At 42.8% G+C, this 25,328-nt stretch overlaps 2 protein-coding genes across 2 annotated transcripts; one reads left to right on the top strand and one right to left on the bottom strand.

The window, feature by feature from the left end:
• Nucleotides 1-10,582: 10,582 nt before the first annotated feature.
• On the top strand, nt 10,583-11,065 carry LOC127776016 (uncharacterized). Its single transcript, XM_052302339.1, has one exon. The coding sequence runs from the start codon at nt 10,583-10,585 to the stop codon at nt 11,063-11,065; it is 483 nt and encodes a 160-aa protein (XP_052158299.1).
• Nucleotides 11,066-17,797: 6,732 nt separating this feature from the next.
• Nucleotides 17,798-20,521, bottom strand: LOC127776007 (probable auxin efflux carrier component 1c). Its single transcript, XM_052302331.1, has 6 exons — nt 19,240-20,521; nt 18,877-19,138; nt 18,698-18,783; nt 18,441-18,598; nt 18,085-18,161; nt 17,798-17,996 (listed from the first exon to the last, which is right to left on the bottom strand). The coding sequence occupies exons 1-6, from the start codon at nt 20,519-20,521 to the stop codon at nt 17,930-17,932; spliced, it is 1,932 nt and encodes a 643-aa protein (XP_052158291.1). The 3' UTR covers nt 17,798-17,929.
• Nucleotides 20,522-25,328: the final 4,807 nt, after the last annotated feature.

The following is a 25,328-nucleotide window of genomic DNA, read 5'->3' as shown; positions in this document are numbered from 1 at the left end:
GATGCGCTTATCATTGATGCATGAACTGTTTCTAAATGTTATCATGATCCTGTAACTTGCGGTAGCTAGTGCGGCAATGCAGGTATTCAGGTAGTGGAGTAACTTGTAACCAGTGGCCGGCCCGTGGATAGTGTTTGAGAATTCAGATTACAGACCTATATGAGAGAGCTTCCAACTAAATTAATTCTCACCAGATTCTAAATCTGTGGTTATATACTCGTAGAAGTTAATTCGAAGCTGGAAAATACACCAACTGCTTCTCATGATCTACCAAAAGGGTTACTTCTTCTCCAACGAAATGACGAAAGCCTGAGATCAAGAGGCACTGGCACATGTAGGGCATGGAAACGTATGTTCCACAGCTCCAGTACTACTGCACGATGTGTTCACTCAACAACAGGGTAGACCATGACGGGATTAAATGTGCAAGTGAATCGGCACACCGGGTTACCCAGTACCCACTTATTTGTACTACAAGTGAGCGCGCGGCTACACTGGAATGTAGCTGCGGCGGCCACTCGCCGAACTGCCGAAGCCCCCACCGGCGTTGGTGACGGGTGAGTGAGAGCGCGACTTGGCGCGACGACTGCACGAGGCTACGACGCCGAAAGCTACACGAGGCTGGCTGCTACCGCGCGTCGTACGTCCGTCCGCGCCTCAGCTCACAACCGGGCAGACTACGACGATGGCTACGCGTGCCTACCCAATCATGGCCTCATGGGAAGCGTGACAATGCTGTGTGCGCATCACCGGTTATCCATTCTCAAGCAAAGCAACTAAGCAAGGGAAGACGAAGAACGTTTCGTCCCGTACCGTGCATCGCATACGGCCGGCATGGCATGCGTTTTCGCGACAGTTGCGTCTAGCTCTGTTTCCTCTTCTAGATCACTTCTCGAGGGCTCTGCATAGACCAGCAGAATGAGAATAAGCTAAGGTATGATCTGCATTCTAGAAGGAATGTAACGAGAACTTTGGTATTTCATCGGTCACAAAATAAACCAATCTAGTATGAAATATAAACACAATTTAATACTATGATCTGAATAAGAAATATTTAGATCTGTAGTATTAGAATGTGTTATATTTTGTATTGGTTTATTTATTTTAGGATGGATTGAATACCAAGTATAGCTAGCACTGCCAATCCTGCAGTTCCATCAACCCACTGCCGGTCGGGCGAGCGGCAGGCCCACGCGTCCGCCATCTATCAACTGGCCCGCCCGTTTCCTCCTCCCCCGCTAGCCGCCTCGCCCCGTTGCCCTTGTCACGTACGGGCGCTTGGCGCAGCGGCAATCATCCGCATGGACGACGACGACCCTGTTGCGTGATGGAACGTACGCGCGAGGTGTTGGCGCGCGCGGCATGGGCCGCGCGCCTGGATTGCACGAGACGGACACAAGGAAAGAACACGCCCGCCCCCACACCTGCCGGTGTCGCCGTGCGCTTGTCCGCCGCCCGGCCACCTGCCACGGCGCCCATGGCTCCGTGTCGTCACCCCGGCCGGGAAGAAGCGCGCGCCCTACGCCTCCGGCCGGCCGCGAGCAATGGAGACGTACGTACGCACGCCGCATATGCGCTGCATGCAGTTTCGTGTTGATTTCGCCAGCCCGGCCGGGATGGATCGATCGAGATCACGATGCATCGGGCAAAAATTAAAACGAAACGGGGGCCCCCCGGACGACGTCGACGTCAAGCACTCCCAGTCCGCTGGGCGCCGCCGCGCGCGTGACGCCGAGCGCGTCGGGACGGCGGATCGCGTCACCGCACTGCCGCGCGCGACATGGCAATTATCCGTGTGCTTCTGCCGCTGCCGACGTCGTCCGGCTCGTACATACGTAAGACCAAAACCAAAACGGCCTAGCTAGCTCCGTGATCTTTCGATTTGCTCCGAAATGGATCGAATGCAACGCATATGCATGGAACATGTCATGCAACTTATTGCAACGTGATCACTTTTGCGGCAGATAACTTTTCCGGGGATGGTTATATTCGGTTTGATTTGCATTGCATCGCATGATCCCTCTATACGACGGTGTCAGATTGATGCCAATGCCAGGTCAGGCTACTAGCTGATGATGAATTGCTGGTCATGGATCGATCGCGGATCGCCATGCTTGGCAGCTCATTTCTGACCGATATATCGATCGAGATCGAGAAGGAAGAGGAAGTTATATAAGTAGCTAGCTAGCTGCCATGCATGATCGAACGAGTTTTGCATTGTTTGCTCACTGGTGGGCAACAGAATTATTATGCTGCCAGAGTGGAAGCTGACAAGAGAAAACAGGCAGCGGGTCGACATGGAAGCATGTATGCATGCATCCCCTGGGACACTATAGGAGATCATGGATCAATCGATGCTGCCATTCTATAATTCTGAGCTGCAGATCAGTACATGCAGGTACAGCCAGGCACGCAGGGATAGAGTAGACTGGACTGAAAAAAGAAAGAAAGAAAAATAAGTGAGATATATTAAGAGAAAATTAGAACTCTCTCTCTCTCTCTCTCCGTTTTTTAACGGATAATTAATGTTGATGATTGAGTTGTGTGAACTTTGACCACTAATTTTTTTATCGTGAATTTTATGCACCACTTCGAATGTACGATGCAAAAAGAAACTAACTATATGATTTTTTAACATACAGAACTAAACGAAAGATGAGATGGGCATGAAAATAGTTTGATACAAGCTTGTGGCAGCTTCCTCTAACGTGAGATTCTCAAAGAGAAGAATTTTGCTCCATAGATCAACATAATAGAAAAGCACAAGCGGTGAATTGCCACAAAATAAAGAACCAAACGAGACAATTTTGCCGATTATGAAGGTAACTAATCTTGTTTCGTGTGAAATTCACATAAAGTATGTTCTCTCGTCTACTTTATCTTAAAATAAACTAACCTGAATGAGATATTACCTAGTACTCCTATAACGAATCTGTCAACGGTCAGAACTTGATGTAAGGCCCTGACTCAACCAAGCAGCATCTCCAAAGTTGACACAGATGTTCCAAGTGAGAATATACCTGTACGACACAGATGGGCACATTCATATATGCCTGAAATCCAAACGATGGACAAAGGTTTCAGCAGCAGCCATACCCTGTAAGAGTAGCCTTTTTCTCGTACGACGACCCTGCAGCTTTGGCCGGCCGGCCACCGCAACCAGCTGAGAGAATAAAGCTTCGTAGGCATGATCGATCGATGCTGCAGGCAGTAGCGCTGGGTTCTGATTCGATTCGCATTGAGAAAAGATTCAGCTAGGTGATCGATTGCTGCTGGTGCTATGCACAAGTTTGTGGAGAAAGATATGCGGCAGCAGCAAAGTGGCCACCCTTTTACCATGTGATCGAAAGCGCCGTGCGTGCATGTATCGTCGTTGCCATTGGTCGGTCAATTTCTGTAGCTTGTTGCATCCAACTTCTTCGTTCGTTACAACTTTATTGAAAGAAAGAAAGGTACAAGACGACGATCGATGCTGTTCATACATCTGAATTTCTGATCAAGGTCACATAGGCATGTATTTATCTGAAGATTCTTTTATGCATGGAAGCTAAATTAGCAGTATTGCTGGAATCAAAATTAGCTGTAGATGAGCCGATAGTGCAGTTGTACTGCAGTGAAAAGCTTCTATGGCCAATATCTCCAGTGGGCAATGTTTTGTTGGCATCTTTTCGGCCATGAGCCGCCTTATCACAGATATGGTGGACGACCACTCTATTGCTATCTGGACTAGGCACTTGGGCAGACGACAACTACTCCATCCCTGTCGGCTCCTGTCGTTTTCTTTGAGATCATGTGCAATAACTCGATAGATCATGGATCATGTGTATGCAGCTACGACGTTCAGTTGATGAGCAAGCAATGGAGAAATGATATATGGAGTATAAGGATGCCCTGATCGACTGATAGTGCGTACGTAGCAAGATTCAGATGATGGAAGAATCTCTAGCTAGCGTAATTAGTTCTTAGCTTTCTATTACTGCTGGTGGTGGTGCAGTTATGTTATGCCTAGTTGGAATGTATAAATATTACGCCATGGAATGAGAGCTGCACTGTTGCACAATTGGCCGATATCTCATCTGAACTTTCCAGTTGTAAAATCCACTAGCGATATTACAAATCTCCTGCTACTCATGTAGGCATGGCAGTGCGTGTCCATCCGTCTCACTCGGCTATAGTACTACTCCTATTGATATACTTCCTTCGTCTTCAAGTAAATAAATTTAGTATGAGATATATTATTGCTCTGATTCGTATAGGATATATCATATTTTGTATTAAGGGGTTGTTTAGTCTACTACCACAATTTATCTCGCCATACCACAACTTAAGTTATGTAGGTTTAACTAAAGTTATGTGTCCGTTTAGTTTATGCCATACTTATAGCAAGATTCATTCACCATAACATTGATCCCACATGTCATTGGCACATAAAAGTGTGGCAAGCTTACTCTTTTATAGTAAAAGTATGGCTTCAATTTTGTTGGCCACATGCTTTTTTTAGATAATAGATTTTTATTAATCCAGGCTCTATATCCACAAAGGATATATATAGACAAAAAGATACCAGAACACTTAGACTCACACTTCAACGAGGAGAACACATAACAAGAAAAAGAAAAAAACCTACGACCTCAGCACACAGGCATGCTTCCTGACATCCTCTCCTGAAATGACCAGATTCAGTGGGTGGAAGTCATCTAGTCACTGCCACCCCTAGTGTGTCATCGTTGCGAACCTCCGCTGATGTCATCTTCATCCGTTTCAGGTGAGCTAACGCCACACGCCGCCAGTTAGTCAACCGCCATACGTCATCGTCCAGTCAAAACTAGCTGACCAGATGTAAGCCGATGGGATCCACTTTTGCTTTGCTAGATTTTTAGGCCTTCGCGCCCATAGGGTTGCTGCCATCGTCGGAATCCTCCTCCGCCTTCTGGACTCCTAGCCCGCCACCACCCCTAGGGCCGCCACCTCTGCCGGTGTCCACCTGCCGAAAACGCAGACCTCCGTCGTCGAGGATATCTTCATCCACCCGGACTCCCTGGGTCTCCACCCCATGTTAGTTAATAGAAGTATGGCAAGGTTTGACAATATGGGTATGTCAACCAAATAGTCTCTAAGTTTTTTTAGACTGACAGTAGAACTTGTGTTGTACAAGTTCACAACGCGAAAAAGATCACGTCGCGTGTTCACCAAATTTCTACAAGTAGTACTAAAAACTCAGGTTCGCACATGTAGGTGTCGGGCGATGTGGTCGTGCTGGTCAGTACAAGAAGCCATTGACAAGTAGGATAAAGATCATCTCCAGTTGACTGTACCACGCGGTCCATATGTCAGTGACAAAGGTACAGTAAATATTAACATATTAACTGCAAATGATCTCAATCCCAGCTCTGATTCATCAGCGAACTGCTCGCGCCGTACGTAGTCGTGAACGCGAGACACGAGGAGAGAGCGGCCATCAGTCCAGTTGAGGTTCAGCACGAAGGGACCGACCGAGGATGTTCTGTAGTGTTCACCAGCGCGCCACCACCCTGCAGGCTGCAGCTGCTTGGCAGCAGCTTTTCCTTTTCCAGCCAGCCCCGCGACACGGCCGTCACCTGTGTGTACTGCCGCTGCGGCTCACGGCCCAGCGTGTCCGCCCCTTTGGGCGCCAGCGCCAGTGGCCAGCCGGCCGCACCACCCCGCACGCGCCCCGCGAGCCGCACAAGGCAAAACGTACGTACGTTACGCATTACGCTGCCGCTGATCCCGTTGATGGATCGATCGGCGGTTCGGCGCGCACGGGCACGGGTGGGGGATTCACCGGGTGGGTGGCTGGGTTTGAGCGGTTTTTTGAGTGGTGGTGGTGGGCGTGATGAGTGGCGGGGCGGGCCGCCCATCCCGCGGTGTTCCTTCGGGCGGGCGCACCATCATGCGAGCCCGTTGCCTTTTCCGCGCGCGCCGTGCCAGTCTGCCACGGCACGCACGCACGCACGCACGCCGGCGCCGCTGCCAACACCCGGATCAAAGCGTCACTTGCACATCATGGCATCAGCCGGTTTGTGTGTGTATATATATATATACTCTTGCTAGTACGACCAATATGCTAGTTGCACTGCAACCGGGATTACTACTTACTAGTACTAAAAGTTCGCTCGCGTTATCATTCGGGTCCCTATCTGTCCCGGCTAAAACCCCGTCACGTTCTGCACTTTCCAGCTTCTAACTTTTTCTTACGCTTATACTTCCCCCGTTTCAAAATATTTGACATCGTTGACTTTTTAACATATGTTTGACCGTTCGTCTTATTAAAAAAATTTTATGAAATATGTAAAACTATATGTGTACATGAAAGTATATTTAACAATAAATCAAATGATATGAAAAGAATAAATAATTACTTAAATTTTTTGAATAAGACGAATGGTCAAACACGTACTAAAAAGTCAACAGTGTCAAATATTTTGAAACGGGAGGAGTATTTATAAGCTAAAATTTAAATTATGAACCTTAAATTTCGAGTTGATTTTAAGGATTTTTCATCATAATTTTTTTAGCCTATGCTTTTACTTTCTCCGTTATAAGATATTTTGACTTTGGTCAAAGTCAAACTGCTTTCAGTTTGATTAAGTTTATAGAAAAAATAATAATATTTTTATCTAAGATAAATTTGTTATAAAAATATATTTAATTATTAATTTAATAAAACTAATTTGGCAATGTTAATATTACTATATTTGTTTATAAACTTAGTTAAAGTAGTTTGACTTTGACCAAAGTTAAAATATCTTATAATCTGAAATAGAGAGAGTATATCGCTAGGAACACGTATATAAAAGTTTTATTCACAAATTATTTTTCATTTGCAAATATGTCATTTGGCTCTTTTCCTTAATAAGCCAAATGATGACCCTATTCATCTCGATTGGTCGGTCCGCCGTTGTGAGAAAAAATAGTGCTAAGGCTCTTTTTTTAGATAATGGATTTTCATCAATCTGACCTCTATATCCACGAAAGATATACACCGTCAAAAAGATATAAGAACACTTAGACTCAATCTTAACAAAAAGAAGAACACAAAACCAAAAGAAAAACCAACTACCCTGGCACATCCTTACTTTTCGACATCCTCTCTTGAAACAGCGAGATTCAGCGAATGGAAGTCGTCTAGTCACCTACGCTCCTAGTGCGTCGTCGTTGCGAGCATCTGTTGATGCCATGTTCATTTGCTTCAGCCATACGTCACCGGTTTAGCCCACCTTCATCCGTCGTCGTCCAGCCAAAACTAGTCAACCAAACGCGAGCCACCAAGATCCATTTCCGCTTCGCTTGATTCCTAGGCCTCTGCCGTCCCTAGGGCCATCACCGTCTTCGGGATCCTCCTCCCCCTCCTGGACTTTATTTTATTTTAAAGTGTCCAGAGTGCTAAGGCGTTTCCACAAATTGAGAACCGGTTCATTCGGTCAATAATTTTAGCAAAATTCCTAAAGGAGAATTTGATCGGTTCATCACAAATATCGTGAGGTCGGTGGTTAAGACTGCATACGGGGAGGCTACCAACTGATGAACTTAACGAACGACAATACTCGATTAATTAACCAGCTGGTAACCATATACGTCCACAACACATAAACTGTGCTAGTATATATACTAACGACCGATATTCGGAGCTCACTTCTGTGCCATAATATTTAGTAATCAAACACGGATTCTGTCGACCAAACTTGTGACATTTCCGCTGCTAATAGTGCATTTGATAAGCACAGGCGATGTGACATAGTGGCGTTGACTTGTTTTGGAGGCTGGAAAAGTGGAGATAGCAGGTAGACCTAGCAATTAAATTAAGCTGATTAAGCACCATCACTACTACTACTACAGTACATTATTAGCCACAAAGATAGCTTATTAAGTGGTACCATGTCTGCTGATGAGCGTTTGCTATGTTAAGGTGCAAATAACATGTGCACCTAATTTGCTTTTCTTAAAATGAGAACCTTCAAGTCTTCAACATGATTAAAAAAAATTAAGATTTCATCCGTTGAGTTTCTCCCAGTGAGAGTGAAGCTAAATCATTTTTTAGTCATCCAAACTGACTAAACTGGAGTAATAAATACAGTACTCTATCAGCCAAATCCTCCATGTATTTAGGGGGTGTTCAGATCATGGGTGTAAAGTTTTAGCGTGGCACATCGGGTATTATATAAGGTGTAGCACCACATTGTTAATTAATCCAAATTTATTAAGCCTAATTAATCCATCATTAGCAAATGTTTACTGTAGCACCACATTGTCAAATCATAGAGCAATTAGGTTTAAAATATTTGTCTCGCAAATTAATCGTAATCTGTGTAATTAGATTTTTTTAGCCTATATGTAATATTTCATGTAGTTGTTCAAATGTTCAATGAGACGGGGTGTAAAATAATATCGATTGACTGATATGAAATGCGTCAACTTGCGACTGATTTAAATCATACTCCCTCCGTTTTTTAATAGATGACGCTATTGACTTTTTCTCACACGTTTGATCATTCGTCTTATTCAAAAAATTTATGTAAATGTATAAGATATAAATCACACTTAAAGTACTATGAGTGATAAAACAACTCATAACAAAATAAATTATAATTACGTAAATTTTTTGAATAAGACGAATGGTCAAACATGTGAGAAAAAGTCAACGGCGTTACCTATTAAAAAACGGTGGTAGTATAATGCAAGCATGCACGCTCCAATCACCTTTTAAAAAACATGATCTCGCTCCACATGGATTGATAAAATGCAAATATTTCTGAATTAGCAAAAGGATAAAACACCACATGTCGTCACACTTTAAGATAATTTTTTTAAACAATCGATTAGCGGAAGAACTATCTGATCGATTTGATATCTGCTGCGTGAAAAATTAAACCTGACGTATCTGCAGGTTCTTTTGCTCCAACGTGCTACTAGTGCTGAACTTTTTTCCGGGTGTTTATGAGAATCATTACCCTTTTTTCTGCCTTTCTTTCTTTTGGAGAGTTCATGAGAATCCATCATTAGATGGCCCAGGCAAATGTCTCCTTATCGTTCCTGCCAGCCGACAATGTTCCATGGCTTATGCAATTCCATTTCCAAATTTATCGACTTAACATAAAGAAAAGTAACAGATGAATACAGAGTACTTGTTCATATAGAAAAGGGCATTAATTTACGTCCACCTAAAACGTATATTCGTTAGAGACGGCGATTATTTGTTATACCGACCGTGTTCCCTGGTTGCAAATTTTGGTGTGAACACTTAACAAGAAGAATTATTAGGGTTGTCGTGGTACCGTACTAGATGTAAAAACAATTATGCTAGACCCCCCGCTGATCAACGAAAGCTGCTTCTCCATTTGCCTCTCACCATTTGCTTATTCGCTTGTCAGCTGTAACCTAAAACCAAAATTTAATTTTAAAACATAGTTTTAGTGTTGATTTTTGGGTTTCTTATATCATAGTATATTTTTCAACCCTAGCTTTTAAACCACCAATAATAACACAACTATGTATAAAAGTTTTAGTCTTGCTGCTCCGTCCATATTTTTATAACTTATCGATCGTATAGCTCAGTATGTAAATCAATTGTTTAGTGTTGGATCTATAAGCAACATGATGATAAATTTCTCTTTAAAAAATCTCGCAGTATTATATTATTACCGTGTTGTTTGATTAAATAAAAACTACAACTAAGGCTGTTCCCTAAAATTTTTTCCCAAAAATATCACATCGAATCTTTGGACAGATGCATGGAGCATTAAATATATATATATATATATATATATATATATATATTAAAAAACTAATTGCACAGTTGGGGGGAAATCGTGAGACGAATCTTTTGAGCCTAATTAGTCCATGATTAGCTATAAGTGCTACAATAATCCACATGTGCTAATAACGAATTAATTAGGCTCAAAAGATTCGTCTCGCGGTTTCCAGGCGAGTTATGAAATTAGTTTTTTTCATTCGTGTCCGAAAACCCCTTCCGACATCCGGTCAAACATCCGATGTGACACCTAAAAATTTTCTTTTCGTGGACTAAACATGCCCTAATAGAAAATAGGACCACATGAAGTGAGGCACCCACTGAGGATTTTTGAAGAAATGAGCTATTTACTATAAAAAAATTTCTGTAAAATTTGTATCTTTTCAAAGTATAACAAAACACCTTCGGTACTGCATAGTGGGCCCATCCGATGAGCGAGCTCACTTATATGGGTTAATTGATCCATGCCATTGCAAATATGTCAATTCAGAAAAATGCCACTACTATTCAGCATATCTTCTACGTGTGCTATTGATAATTAGGAAAATTGGAACCGTGCCACTCCATTATGTTTTCCATCAAAAAATCCGTAAGCCCCAACTGCAAGTGGGACATAGCTGTCAGTTCCATCTCCCACCTCCCTCCCCTCTCTTTTCTTTCCCCTTCCTCTCTCCACCACCGTAGATGGTGGTCTCGGGCTAACAGAGGAGGACGAGATCGAGTGCTCCGATGACGAGGGCGACATCCCGGCGGCCACCTCGGGCTCACGCGACGGCTGCTTTAGACTCCGACGACAACTACAAGGAGGTCGAGATGCAGTCGCCGTCGTCGACCATCTCTGCGGTGGGAGTCCTCGGGACTTCCTTTCTCTCCACCACCATCGTTGACCACCTCCGCGGTGGGAGGCCTTGGGAGCCACTGCCATCGACACCGTCGTCTTCGACCCTATCTGCGGCGGGAAGCTCAGGAGCCACCGCCGCCACCGTCATCGACCTCATCTGCGCGGGAGAGCTTGGAAGCCGCCACCGCCGTTGTTGTCCTCGTCGTGGTCATCTGCGAGCCGCACCGCCTCTGCCCAGATCTGGCGAGGAGGGTCACCGGCGTTGTCTATGGCGATGGAGGAGGGTCGAAGGACAGCTCCGGGCTGCCGATGGAGGATGCGTTGGGCCTCGAGCTCCACCGCCATCGGCCCCGAGCTTCATCGCTGGTGCTGCCGACGCCCGACACCTATCTCGTCTCTCCGCCGGGAGAGCGGAAGAAGAGAGATGGAAGGGGAGGGGCAAAAGTGACATTTAACAGTAGGGATTAGACGGAGGTTGACAGAAAATTGGACGGCAGTGGCATGGTTCCAATTTTCCTAAATTTTAGTAGCACGTAGCCGATATCGTGAATAGTAGTGGCATGTATTATATTATTAAAACAGCCTTGAAAGGAGACACCACGTTCGCTGTGGAGGCTAGAAATTCCCAAATTAATCGAAAAAAAGAAAAATAGAGTCCATGTAGGAATACAATTCAGAAATATCTAAAATTCGGAATTAAAAATGAGCAACATTGAATAAGAGTCACGAGATTAATTAAAATTAGAGATAAAAATAAAATAAAATCCAAAATTAGAAGAAAAAAAAGAAAAGAAGAGTCCAAATATAAATACAACTTAAAAGTAATCGGAATTCGGAATAAAAATAAGAAATATTGAAAAAATATTCCATATAAGAACACAATATGAGATTTATTAAAATTCGAAATAAAAAATAAAATAAAATCCGAAATTAGAAAAATAAAAGAGAGAGTTCGAATAGGAATACAATTTTAAAACAACTGAAATTAGAAATAAAAAATAAGAAATATAAAAAGAATAGTCCATATAGAACACAGTACGAGATTAATTAAAATTCGAAATAACAAATAAACAAATTCTGAAATTAGAAAAATAAAATAAGAGTTCAACTAGGAATACAATTTATAAATAACTTAAATTCGTAATAAAAAATAAAGACTATTGAAAGAGGAGACCATCTAGAACACATGAAGAGATTAATTAAAATTCCAAATAAAAAAATAAATTCTGAAAATAGAAAAAAATATTATAAGATTTTAAGTTGGAATATAATTTATATAAAAATATTGGAATGAAAATATGAAATTTTCAAACAAAAATTTCATCTAGAACACGTATGACAAATGACAATAAAGACTAGAGAAGCAACATATTTGTAAAGGAGTTGAGTTGTGATTGCTGATGGGACATCTAGAAACTGTTAATAAAATCCCAATAACGATTAAAAGGAGAGATGATGGACATGTCGTTAAGCAATAAGCTGACAGTGGTTGGAAGGACTTCTAAAAAGTAAAAAATAACCCCCAATGATAATTATGTTTGATTAAATCTCAATGACATTAAAGAGGGGAGGCAGTGGGCGAGCCGTAGGGGAGTACAGCGGTAAAGCCACTGATGGTTTGGCGAGACGTCGACTTCTAGAAGTAAAAAAAATGAACCCAAACTATAATTATGTTTGATTCTTAAAATCTCAATGATGAAGCAGCAGACGAGTCGTACATTACTATAGTGATGCGTTTGACGAGACTTCTAAAAATTATAAAAATGAAACCCAATGAGGCAATAAACTCTAAAAACTATAAGAGGCAATAAACTCTAAAAACTATAAGGTCCAATTTTTAAAGGTTCGGGACTTCCAAAAAGTAAAAAAAAAATAATGATAACCAGCGGGCGACAGCGGGCGAGCCGCAGAAGAGTACTGTGGGAAAGCTGCTAACGGTTTGGCGGGACTTTAAGAAAGTAAAAGAAATGACAATAATGAGGGAGACAGCGGGCGAGCCGTAGAAAAGTACTGTGGCAAAGCTGCTAATGGTTTGGCGGGACTTTAAGAAAGTAAAAGAAATGAACCCTAACAATAACTATGTTCAATTTTTAAAATTCTAATGATAATAAAGAGAGGAGACAGCAGGCGGACCATAAAGGAGTATAGTGGTAGCGTTTGATGAGACTTCTAAAATTATAAAAATAAAACCCATCGAGACAATAAACTATAAAAACTTTAAGGTCCGATTTTTAAAGGTTCGGGGCTTCTAAAAACTAAAAAAAAAACCTCAATGATAATCATGTTTGATTTTAAAATCTCAATGACAATAAAGAGGAGAGGTAGATAGCGAGATGTAAAAGAGTAAGAGTACAGTGGCAAAGCCACTTTGTTTTGCGGGACATCTAGAAAGTAAAAGAATAAACCCAAACAATAATTATGTTCGATTATTAAAATCCCAATAACAATAAAGAGATGGGACGACAGACGGGTCGTAGAGGAGTATAGTGGCAGTATTTGATGGGACTTCTAAAAATTATAAAAACAAAATCCAATGAGACAATTAACTCTAAAAATTATAAGATCAAAATTTTAAAGGTTTCAAGGAAAATGAATAGAAACAATGGTAAATCAAACCAATAAATAAAGAATGGGTGACTTTTAAAAACTATAAAATTAGAAACACGGGGATGATAAGGTTTGGTATTTCAAAGTCTTAAGATAACGAGATAACTATTTAATAAATTTTAAGTAAAATCATATTAAAAATAGATAATTTTATATGGATGCTAGCTGCGCAATTGCGCGGGCCACCCAGCTAGTTTTTCTAATATGCCATATTTGCAGTGGCATGGATCCAATTAACCCCTTACATATACTACTCCACTTACATTTTCGTCACCGCTTCATGTAAAAGGGTTAACCCGGAAATAATATAGTTAAAGAGATAAGTATTTATAGATTGGTTTTACCCTTGTTAAACTAGCAATGTAGCAATGTGATACTAAACATCCCCACACAGTGCTTATATATGGATCACACATGTCACACTTTAATTGGGTCAGGATGCCATTCTTGCATGATGCAATGTTAACAGCTTATAATGATAGGGGTGAACTATTTGAAGTGCTCATCCACGAAAAAGGAAGTAAAAGAGGAATAAATAATAAGAAAGAGAAAATAAAGAATGGTTTAATTAAGAGAAGATTAGGAGGACACCAAGGCAAAGGGAAGCATAGGGAGCCCAATAAGGAGATAGCTCTCAACGGCTCAACGCCATGGTGATGCAAAGGGTCCGGCTTGTCGCTGGAGACCGGTCCACATCAAATCCCACATTACCGTGAAGTGGCCATGGACCGAATGTGGGGGCCACAAGCGTTCTACAGCCCTAAAATTGCTACGTACACACGGTGAACAAGTCTTGAATTATTTTTTCTTATGAAAACCAAATATCGAGTCGTATCCTACATAATTAAATTGAGTTGACTCGTGTGAAAAACTAGCTAGTGTGACAATGTATCTGATTGATGATGATGATGTATCCAACTCTGTTAGATCAGCATCACACAGCTTTAATCTTAGCATGGTTAATGAATAAAACCCATATGTAGTAACACAGTAGCATGGAGTGATTGCACAGGTTTTTTGTTGGGTGATAATGTTACGCATCCAAAGTTCATTGCGTTTTTATATATTGGTGCATAGACAGAGCCTTGAATGGATTCAATAATTGTGTTTTTTTGCGCGTGTCTGTATGCAATGTATATCAATCATTTCCTTTGAAAGTTCTTTTAAAATGAATTGATTGGTACAGTCATGCATTTGCCGATCTAATTTTCCACCTAGTGTTGGGCATATAATAATCCAATACAAACATTATTGAAGATTTCCTTTTTAAAATGTAGATGGGGACTTAACTTTAGTAAAACATTTGATGCTTCAACGATTTGGTCATAGTCTATCAGCATTTCAGTAGGTTCACCTGTCGGCACACTGAGGCATCAGTTCACCATAATGTAAGTCATTTTTTTTCTCTCCTTTTAGATTGAATTTTCTCTTTTGCTGCTCTGAGAGCATATTGTCACGTTGATCAGGGGCTCAGGGCTTCCTGACGAGAACGAAGAAATTAATATGTAAGTTGCTTCCCATGTCTCGGAATAAATTTATCTTTTGTCTCTCCCGTTTATCTAAAATAAGCTTATTTTTAAATAATCATTACATCGAAACTTATAAAAATAGATGATAAATGTATTGGAGGTAGATAAAAAGAGAAATAATTGTATTGTATTTGATAAAGTGGGAGTATTTTTAGTCTTTTTGTTTGCATTGATATGTATGGGATGAGTGGAGTGAGTGTTAGATTCTCCAAGTGGGAAACATATCTCGTGCACACAATCTTTGCGTGCACATAAACCAAAAAAATGTCACAAGAAAACTTATAAAAATATGAATACTTTCAATGGTGTTACACTTATGGGTAAAGATCTAACTTCAAATCTATCAACTTATTAAAAGAATAGAAAAAGGAGCCTCCACGTTCGCTCTCACGGTCTAGAAATTCTCATATTAATCGGAGAAAAAGAAAAACAGAGTCCATATAGAAATACAATTTAGAAATAGTTGAAATTCGGAATTAAAAATAAGGAGTATTAGAAGAGGAAACTAGAGTCCATATAAAAAAACAATTAAGAAATAATAGAAATTCGAAATTAAAAATAATGAATATTAGAAGTAGAGTATAGAGTCCATATAGAAATACAATCCAGAAATAATAGAAATTCATAATTAAAAATAAGGAATATTAGAAGTAGAGTATAGAGTCCATATAGGAATTTAAAACTAATAACTAAAATTTGAAATAAACATAATAAAATTAAAAGTAGAGTTTAGAGTTCGTATAAAAATACAATTTACGAATAACTAAAATTTGAAATTAAAAAAATATGAAAGAAGAGTCTAAAGTCAATATAGGAATACAATTTAGAAGTAACTGAAATTCGAAATTAAAAAAAATGGGAAGAAGAGTCTAAAGTCAATATAGGAATACATTTTAGAAGTAATTGAAATTCGAAATCAAAAATTAAAGAATATTGAAAGATAAGTTTAGAGTCCACATAGAAATACAAATAGAAATAATAAAAATTCAGACTTAAAAATAAATAATATTGAAAGAAGAGTCTAGAGTCTAAATAGAAATACAATTTACAGATAACAAAAATTCGGAATTAAAAAAAGAAATATAGAAAGACGAGCCTATAGTCCATATATTAGGAATATAATTTACAAAAAACTAAAATTTGATATTAAAAATAATTGATAACTAACACCTATATAAAATACAATATGAATATTACACAATAGTAGTTTCATAAAGTCAGTACAAAATTTAAAATTATGTTGTTATTTTAATATATTTGAATAATACATTGAGAAAACATATATGCTATTTTATGAGAGAAAATATAATGATGCTAGCCGCACAATCTGCACGAGCCACCATGCTATTTTTTATATTTTAGCAGTAGCAAAAAAAATTCTAATGGTTTTAAGACTAAATCTATCATAATTTTATGATATTTGTTACTCCCTCCGTCCTAGAATATTAGGAACTTTGGTTGGATGCGATACATTTTAGTACTACGAAATGGACACAGGAGTTTATCCAGATTTATAGTACTATAATGTGTTCCATCCAATTAAAATCCCTTATATTTTTTAACAGAGAATAGTTGGCGTGCATGATGTGTACATGTGAAGTCTTGTATAGGATAGGTGATAGGTTCCCGAGCTTAATTCAGTTACTTAAATAAAATCGCCAAAAGATTGTGAACCATTTGAGTGACTGATATTTTTGGTTTGATCACCACCTTTGATCTTTTAAACACATGAATTTCACAGTTTTTTTTTATATAAGTTACTCCAACCGTCTTAAAATATAAAAAAGTTTTGGTTGGTTGGGACACACTCCAGTACCATGAATCTGGACATATAACATGTCCAGATTCATAGTTTTAGGATATGTTCCATACAATTAAAACTTCTTATACTTTGGGACAAATGGATTAGTTCAATGCTGGCAAAAAAAATTATTTAAATTTTGTCTTTGTTCTTAATGATTTTTTTTCCTCACGTCACCATTCCAAGCACACACGTTAGCATTGGGTCATGAATATACTAATTTTGGCCTCAGTCTACTGCACCCGGCATGTCTTATCAGGTGATGAGCAACTGTTAGTAGTAGGAAGAATGTGAGGGTCCGGCCTATTAATGGCCTCAGATTGATTAAGCATGTGGCTAGCCGCAATTTGGACCAGTAATTTCCACCCAGGAATACATGCAAATTAAAGGAGAATCCCATCTGTTTTAGTTTGTCTGCTTCCGATGATGTTAACCTAAGTGTTACAATCTTAATGACGTGTAATCCAGTTTGTAGTGTACTCCACATATCATGAGACATTTAACATGCATGAAACTCCACATATCATGTTCTAGTTCGCTTTCTTTCACTATCCACAAAATATTCAAGCACAGTCGCCTACTTGGGCCCCTGAAGATGACGCAGAAAACGAATTAGTGAAAAAGGTTAACAGTCACTACTGTCTAATGTGAGTATATTATGATGGAGCACACTCGAGGGCTCCTTTAAAAATGTGGGTATTTTTATCTGATTCCTAAGATGAAGTGAACTTGTTTCTGTGAAATTTTTGAACCCTATCCATTGCTTCGATTTATAATGGGACGGAGGAAACAAGTCATTTGTAAAGCATTGCTTAGAACCATGTCACTTAGCTATTACTAGTATTATTGATTAATCTTGCTAATCAAAGCCGAAGCATTGTGCCATGCCAAAGTACTACTATACCCTAGGATGAACAAGAGCTCTACTAAACCATTTGTTTTTTTTCCACCAAAGTGACACACACCCATTTCACCACAAGGCCAGCCAACCCAGCCAAGCGATGCATCTCACATTCTCACTCCCCTATAAACCCCCAGGCCCTGTACTAAAAACCTGAACCCTGTCCCCTCCCCCTCCCCTCCCTCCAAAGCCTTTGCACATGCCTGCAATTTTTGGAACTCTCTGCCCTAAAACAATTATCCATACTCCCATCCATCGATCTCTACACCTAAAAAAACTCTAATGAAAACCCAGCTGCTGCACTGCATTGCTGCTTGGTTGCTTGGCTTCTTGCTCCTCCTCCTCCATGGTGAACTGGTGGGTGACTGCAGCGTGATGCATGCATGCAGCCCTTTGTCTTCTCCTCTGTCCCGGCACTCGCTGCAAACATGACGACCCTCCCCTGCAAAAACATGCTGTTCTTGGTGGTGGTTGTTCACAGTCACAGCCCCAGCAGGATGTAGTACACCAGCGTGATGGGCAGCGCGATGAGCATGCCAAAGATGACCCTGCACACACAAACCAACGGCAGGTGAGACAAAAACCACCGAGAGAAAATGAGAGAATATTTGGCGAGCGAGAGAGAGATGGACTTACGCCGTGCTGAGAATGTCGGGGTGCACGCTGTACTCCTTGGCGAAGACGAAGGGGACAATGCCCTGTGGCAACGCTGCCTGCAGAGGAGGATTGCCAAAAAGAAAAAAGAAAAAAAAAGTCAGTGGCGAGCTCGAGAGCTCGAGCGAACTGGAAAGGCGAGCGAGCTTTTGTTTTGTCTAAAAGCGAAAGCGCTCGCTGTACTACTTTGCCGGCACAGGCGCCGCTGTTTTTTTTTCCCATCTTTTTGAAAGGTGGTTCTTGTCAGTGGCCGGTCTGCCGGCGCCGGAGCTGTGCGGTTTGGTTCGGTTGGTGAGGGGATTCAGGGATTGGTTTGGTGTTTAGGAGTAGTACTGTACCTGCACGATGGCGACGTGGAGGAGCGTGCCGCGGAGGCCGACGGCGATGGAGGCGGCGGCCATGACGGCCGGGCCGGTCAGGAACCGCACCGCCATGGCGAACGTCGCCACCTTGTTCCCGCACGCGATGATCCGCGGCTGCAGCGCCATGAACAGCCCTGCGCGTGGAGAAGCGTGTTTGTGTTTGGTAAGTTGCAAGAACTGTTCGATCGATCGGTTGGTGGGGGAGGTGAGGTGAGGTGAGGAGGAGAACGAACCGAGGCTGAACATGGCCATGCCGAGGCCGGCGTCGGAGAGGATGGAGATGGATTTCAGGATGATCGCCGGCATCTCGAAGTTCCACCTGCGCGCCAAGAAACGGGAACGCGTTTAGTTTAACCATGGCTAACCTCGCCGGCGTCCGGCGATGAGCGTGAGCGTGTGTGTGGGTGATTACCGGAAGCAGACGAGCGACCAGATGAGGCCGATGAGGCTGGAGTAGGTGTTGGGGTTGCGGATGAGCTTGCGCCACACCATGATCAGGATGAGCCGCGTCATCACGCTCGTCGGCGGCATCGCCGTCGGCGCCGGCGTCAAGCCAGGCTTGCCATGCTCGCCCGACACCGCCGCCGCCACGCTCTTCTCGTCGCCGGCCTCCGCGTCCCTCTCGGAGACGCCTCTGTTCCCGAAGCTGAAGTCGTCCCTCTCCACGCCGTCCGCTGCCGATCGATTAGGCAAAGTAGCAAGAACAGAGCATGGTAAGCTCGCCGCCATGTGCGACCACGAAATGCGGGTGTGAGGAGGGTGGTGTCCGGTGTACCTTTGCGCGGCGAGGCGACGGCCATGCGGACCTCCTTGACGGCGGCGGCGTCGTTGTACTCGGCGCCGTTGCCGAAGACGTCGGACACGGGCGACGCGCTGGAGCTCCAGACGAACATGTGGAGGTCTTTGCCGTCCTCGCCCTTGGCCTGGCCGTTGGCCGCCTTCTTGGGCTTGGGCGGCGCCGCCATGGCCGGGTTGGGGGCCGGGTACTGCCCGTACTTGCTGCCGGCCTTGTTGGGCGCCGCCGCGTCCTCCTCGTAGTTGGACGGCCGCGGCGTGGCGCCGGTGCGCACCCCGAACGCGTCCCCGGCGGCGAAGTTGGAGCTGCGCCCGACCATGGAGTAGAAGTCGGTGTGGTTGAAGCTGGAGCCCCGCGGCGTCGGGTTGCGCGACGACTGCAGCGAGTAGATCTCAGCGTTGGTGAGGTTGCTCGGCCGCGGCGTGGTGCTGGAGAACCCCATGGAGCGCCGCGAGTAGACGTCGGAGCGCGACGCGTTGGAGCGGCGCACGGTGACGTGTATCTTGCCGTCCTCCTTCACCTCGGCCTCCGTCTCGATCATGTCCCTCCGCCCGTCGAGCGACACGACGTCGGCGTCCACGACGATGGACGCGATGGCGCCCGCGGTGTCCGGGAACTGCTCGGTGATGAGGATCCTGGCGCCGCGGTACTCGAACATGAAGAGCATCAGCGTGTACCAGATGATGCACTGGAGCACCACGATCTGCACCATGAGGCTACCGGAGAACTCCCCGTACATCCCCTTCAGCAGCGGGATCCCCATGACGAGCGTGTTGGGCAGCGTGGAGAGGGAGAAGAGGGTGATGGTCCACTCGAGGGAGCCGCGGCGGGAGAGGTGGCTCCACAGGGTGAGGAGCGCGAGGACGATGAGCTTCTGCAGGGTGTCGGCGGCGATGAAGCGGAGGTTCATGGTGTAGGGGTTGTTGGTGGAGATGAAGTGGAAGGAGAGGAGCGGGACGGCGAAGAGCGCCACGAAGCGGTTGATCCCGGAGCACTGGTCGGGCGTGAAGATGCGCCACCACTTCACCGACCCGTACGCCAGGATCATCGCCACGTACAGCGGCACCATCGCCGTCATCACGTGGTAGAAGTCCGCCCCCGTTATCATCTTGCAGCCAAGAAAAACCACGACTTCTTCTCTTCGCCGGTGGGTGGTGTGCGGCGGCGAGGCGGGGTTGAGTGTGCGGCGAGTTGGTGGATGGAGAAGGGGAGGCAGGCGGGGGAGCCAATGAGGGTGGGGAAGGTGGGAGGGTGTGGGCATATGTGCGGGTGATTATTTATACACATCATGTGGACGCTGCACGCACCCCGACATGAGCATGTATCCAAGGAAACGGAAAAAAAAAATGGTTTGTGATTGAAAAGAAATTCGGGACTCAATTTTCTCCTCCTGGGGAGGGGTCGGCAACTCGGCACAGTAGAACGAAAACCTGAACCGAAATGATCGATGGAGATCGAAATCGAAAAGGTTCTCTCACTAAGAATATCACCAACGGCCTCTCAAAATCAATTCTTATCTCAATGTTTAGGGGTTTTTAATTAAAACTTTTTATTTTAGATTATCTTTTATTATCGATGTTTTATTTTAAACCACCCTTTAATCAATATTTTTACTTTCGATCCGGTAAACTTACTTCTTTTGTTTTTACTTTAGAACACCTGACTCTTTTCTCAAATATATCAACGATCTCGATTACGTTGGTTTTTACTCGTCAACGAACTCTCGTCGTTATATGTAAGATTATTTCTTCGTCGTATGACAATTTAGATGTAGATAGATAAAATTTGTTGAGGTTAGTTCAAAAGACCACAAAAGTAAAAAAAATCTCCAGCTCAAAGTGAAAATAACTTACCTAAAATTAGTTGTATCAAGCATTGGCATCAACCAAACATCCTCTTCGCGTGCCCTACCTGTTCCACATCACTCGTTCACTCCACTACGAGCTGCTGGGGGCTGAATTTTGATATTTCAGACGACGCATGTATTTGGATGCCAGGAGCCTCCTGACACGTCAAGCCAAAATTTTAAATTACCCACAACAGTGTTGTAAACAATACCATCAAAGCTGACATGCCGCTGATTTCTTTTTCCTCAAAAGGAATCCCAGCGTGTGTTTGGTTCGGGGATAAAATGAAATGAGTTAGACCTATCCTAGTTTTTTTTTTAAAATGGGATGGTTATAGTTTTTTTGTTTGATAGAAGAAATTGAGTTGAGATGAGATGGACAGCTTTCCGTCTGGTTCCCAGCGGACGAGCGGCGGCAGCGGAGGCGGTTGCAGACGAGGTGGCGGCTGGTCCCAGAGGCGGCGGCGGTCGCGGATCTCCGAGACCGGCCGCGGAGGCGAGGCGAGACGCGGACGAGCGACGGCCGGTCCTAGAGGCGGAGGCGGACGCGGAGGTGAGGCGAGGCGTGGACAAGCGACAGCAGTCACGGACGAGCTGACACCGTGCACTCGTCCTAGGTGGGACGAGTTCGTCCGACTATTTTTCCCGGATCGATTGGTCCTGGATCTGAGAGGAATATTCCTCTCCTAAGACCAACCCACACTCACCCGTCAACTTAAACACCCCTAAGTTCATCCCATCCCATCTCATTCTAGACTATCCTAAATATCAATGTAGCATAATATTCTACCCCTGCTACACGTACTGTGACATACTAAACCATGGTGACAATATTGACAGGAGCAGCAACCAACATATAGTGACCGTTGTTGTTTACAGAGAATAAAATCGCTGTTATATTGACATAAAATCGCTGTTATATTGACACGCAGCTTTGCCTCGCGCATGTTTTGTCTGCGCCTAAGAGCAAGGTCAATAGTATAGCCAATTATTGGCTCCAAAACATCTATAGCCAATCTAATAGCCCATTCATATAATAGTTAACTATAAAAATATACTACGTCATTAGAGCAGGTACAATAGCAGGCTATAAGCCAGCTGCAAACATATTTTAAGAAGATAAATGAGGAGAGAGAAGAGCAGCGGGCTATAGATTTATAGTCAGCTGTAGCACGGACTCCAAGACGCAGTGTGTGTATGATAGGTGGGACCAGATATTAATAATGTAGTATATAACTATTGAATGAATGAACTATTAGATTGGCTATAAATGAATTGGAGCTAGTAGTTGGCTATACTATTAAGGGGGTGTTTGGGAACTAGGGACTAAATTTAGTCCCTCTCACAAAAGTATAAGTCCCTATGGACTTATGTTTTTGTGAGAGGGACTAAAGTTTAGCCCCACTTTAGTCCCTCCAACCAAACACTACCTAAGCTTGCTCTTAATATCCGATCCCACCTCTCATACACACAAAATATCTTGGAGTCTGTGTTGCAGCCGGCTACAAATTTATAGCCTGCTTTCTTCTCTCTCATCTTTTTTCTTCTCGATATATGGTTATAGTCGGCTATTGTACCTGCTCTAATACGGTGGACAACTAAGCTCCACGCACGCACGCACGTAGGAATCTCGGCAGGCGGCCGGCAAGAAGATCATCAAAGCGCGCAGCGAGCGGACGGACGCCTCCTTCCCGTGGCACGCACGGTGCCGACAGGGCAACCAAAAAAGCTGCCAAACAATTCCAAACAACCAACTCCGCCGGTGCCGATGCCGGTGTCCGTCGCCGCTGCTCAGCCTCCGCGCAGGCAGGGAGTTGGTGCCTTGGGGGAGTGAGGTTTCCCGTTCAATTCATCGGCTCGCGCGACCGCTAGCTATCTGCGCCCCCGCGCCTCCACGGCCGCTGCAGCGTGCGTGGCTGCGTCACTGCGTGTGCGAGTTTCGACGGACGATATATGGTGGCCGCGCGGTACAACAAGACACAGCCACCATTTCGTGCCGTAGCGTCTCTACTCTCTAGGCGTAATCTGCCCGTCCCATCCGTATTAGATTTTCTTTTTATAAAATTAAGAGAGCAACGAACTCACTTAAAGATCAAAGTAAATCGTAAATAAAAAGTTTATTTTGATCACTTACACCCTTAAATATGAGCAGAAGGCACACCGTTAGAAACCGAGCTGGCAGCTAGCTGCAGGGACTGCCTGGCTGTGTTTGACTGTTTGGGCACACACGTTGTTACACGTGCACGGGGCATGGGTACGTACGTCTTCTGGTCGATGGATTTGCCGGCGAGAGTGGTGGTCCTACTGGGGTATTTTGCTTCGGCTGCTACAACGATTGTCGATTGTAGCACAGGCTTTGGCGCTCTGCTTCAGTAAAGGGTATGGTATCCAGTATCCTCTCGTATGCTAATTTCTCAAGAATGGCACGATCTAGTGAGATGTGTGATTAATTATATCTTACCGATCGATGTACAATTTCCTCAACTCTTGCCGATCGAAACATTTCCGCCTTGTGCGATTAATTATATCGACAATGTTCAGTGATGTTCATGCAATTGGGTTAGCTCGGAATTCGTGAGGAATATGATAGACAACGAAGAAAGTAGCAGTACATGCAGGTGAATATACCCGGCCGCAAGATGGCTAGTGTGTGGCAGGCTTTCTTACATGTTTTGTCTCCAAAAATATTCACAGTTGTGAACCTTTTGCTGTCTCCTTGCACATGAGAATAACGTTGAATAAAGTTGCAGCCGCGACATGCTCATAACAAGCATCGGTATTGTCGACTCTACGAATCATTAATTATAGCATTTGTCACAGTTTGTGGATTTAATAATACTACATGATTATACTTCATGGGAGGGTTAGTCAGATTGAAACACTTGATGGCAGCTGCTCAAGATTTTTATTTTTATTTTTTGAACTTTTGTAATTTTAATTTCAAAAATAGACACCCAAAAGATTTATTTCTAAATCTGAACATTTAGTCTAATATATCTGGGTATGATAGGACAATACTCCATATCACAATAAGGGTGTGTTTTTTTCCCAACACTTCTCCCTCGTTTTCCACACGTACGCTTTTTAAACTGTTAAACGGTGTGTTTTTTAAAAAAAAAAATATACGAAAGTTGCTTAAAAAATTAAATTAATCTTTTTTTTAAAAAAAATAGCTAATACTTAATTAATCATGTAATTATGTGTGCTCCGTTTTGCGTCCCAAAAGCAGCCTTGGCATGACAATATTGTACGTCATTCCAGCTAGATTGTTGTGGGCAACGTGACAGGACAACCACAAGCACACCACTCTTCATGACATGACATTGTTGTCTCGCCACGTCAGGCATGGTGATGCAGAAAAAAAAAGTTTATATTTGAAAATAAGTTTTTGGATGATCTAAACTTACTTCAATAAAATAATAACTTTAAAAATAAGTTTTGGGTTTTATTATATTTAGTACATGTAAATTTTGTTCTCTTCTACTATTGATAGTACAAGAATATACTTCGTGAATTCTCAATAACTTTTTTTTTGTGTAATAGCGCCCACTAGAATTTGAATTTAACGTATCAGTTAGTTCAGAAAATACATTAAACTAATACGTATGAATGGAAGGACAATTCTCTTATACTTCAACATTGTTAAAATAGGTGGTAAATATACTAGTCCAATTTAGTTACAGTTGGATCTAGATTTGAATATATGGTAAGGATGTAGTTAGAGTTGAACTCTATATAATCCGACAATCCTTAAATAAAAAGGGGACACCACAATTAACCATATCAACTAAAATGTAACATAGACATGAATGGAGATGGTAGCGGCGATGCAATGGGTTCGTAGAATCTATATGCTATGTTGTGGGTAGGAGCGCCTATAGTCAGAGCCCCGAGGCATAGGCTTTTGCTGATCATCATAAACAATATCGTGTGTTCTTATGTCATCATCTGGTATTGTCTTAGATGATTAATGATTGAAGCGATCTAGAATAATGTTAGTCGTTGTTCCGCTATATCAAGTATAACTTTTATTACAAACATGTTTAACTTTTATAACAAGCCTTGTAAGTGGATTATTAGTACCCTTTTATCTCATCTTTGTTTGTAGTAGGGGTATTGTTAACATGTAAAAACGGTACTAACACAATTTGATCCCTTGAGGATGAACTCATGCCTATACAAAAATAAACAAAATCAATCTTTGTGAAGGTTAGCGTGTGTG

Source organism: Oryza glaberrima, chromosome 6 (genome assembly GCF_000147395.1).
Source record: "Oryza glaberrima chromosome 6, OglaRS2, whole genome shotgun sequence".
In the NCBI taxonomy this organism is placed as follows: Eukaryota; Viridiplantae; Streptophyta; class Magnoliopsida; order Poales; family Poaceae; genus Oryza; species Oryza glaberrima.
The sequence above is the reverse complement of the archived record's forward strand: the minus strand, read 5'-3'. Positions and strand labels throughout refer to the sequence as shown.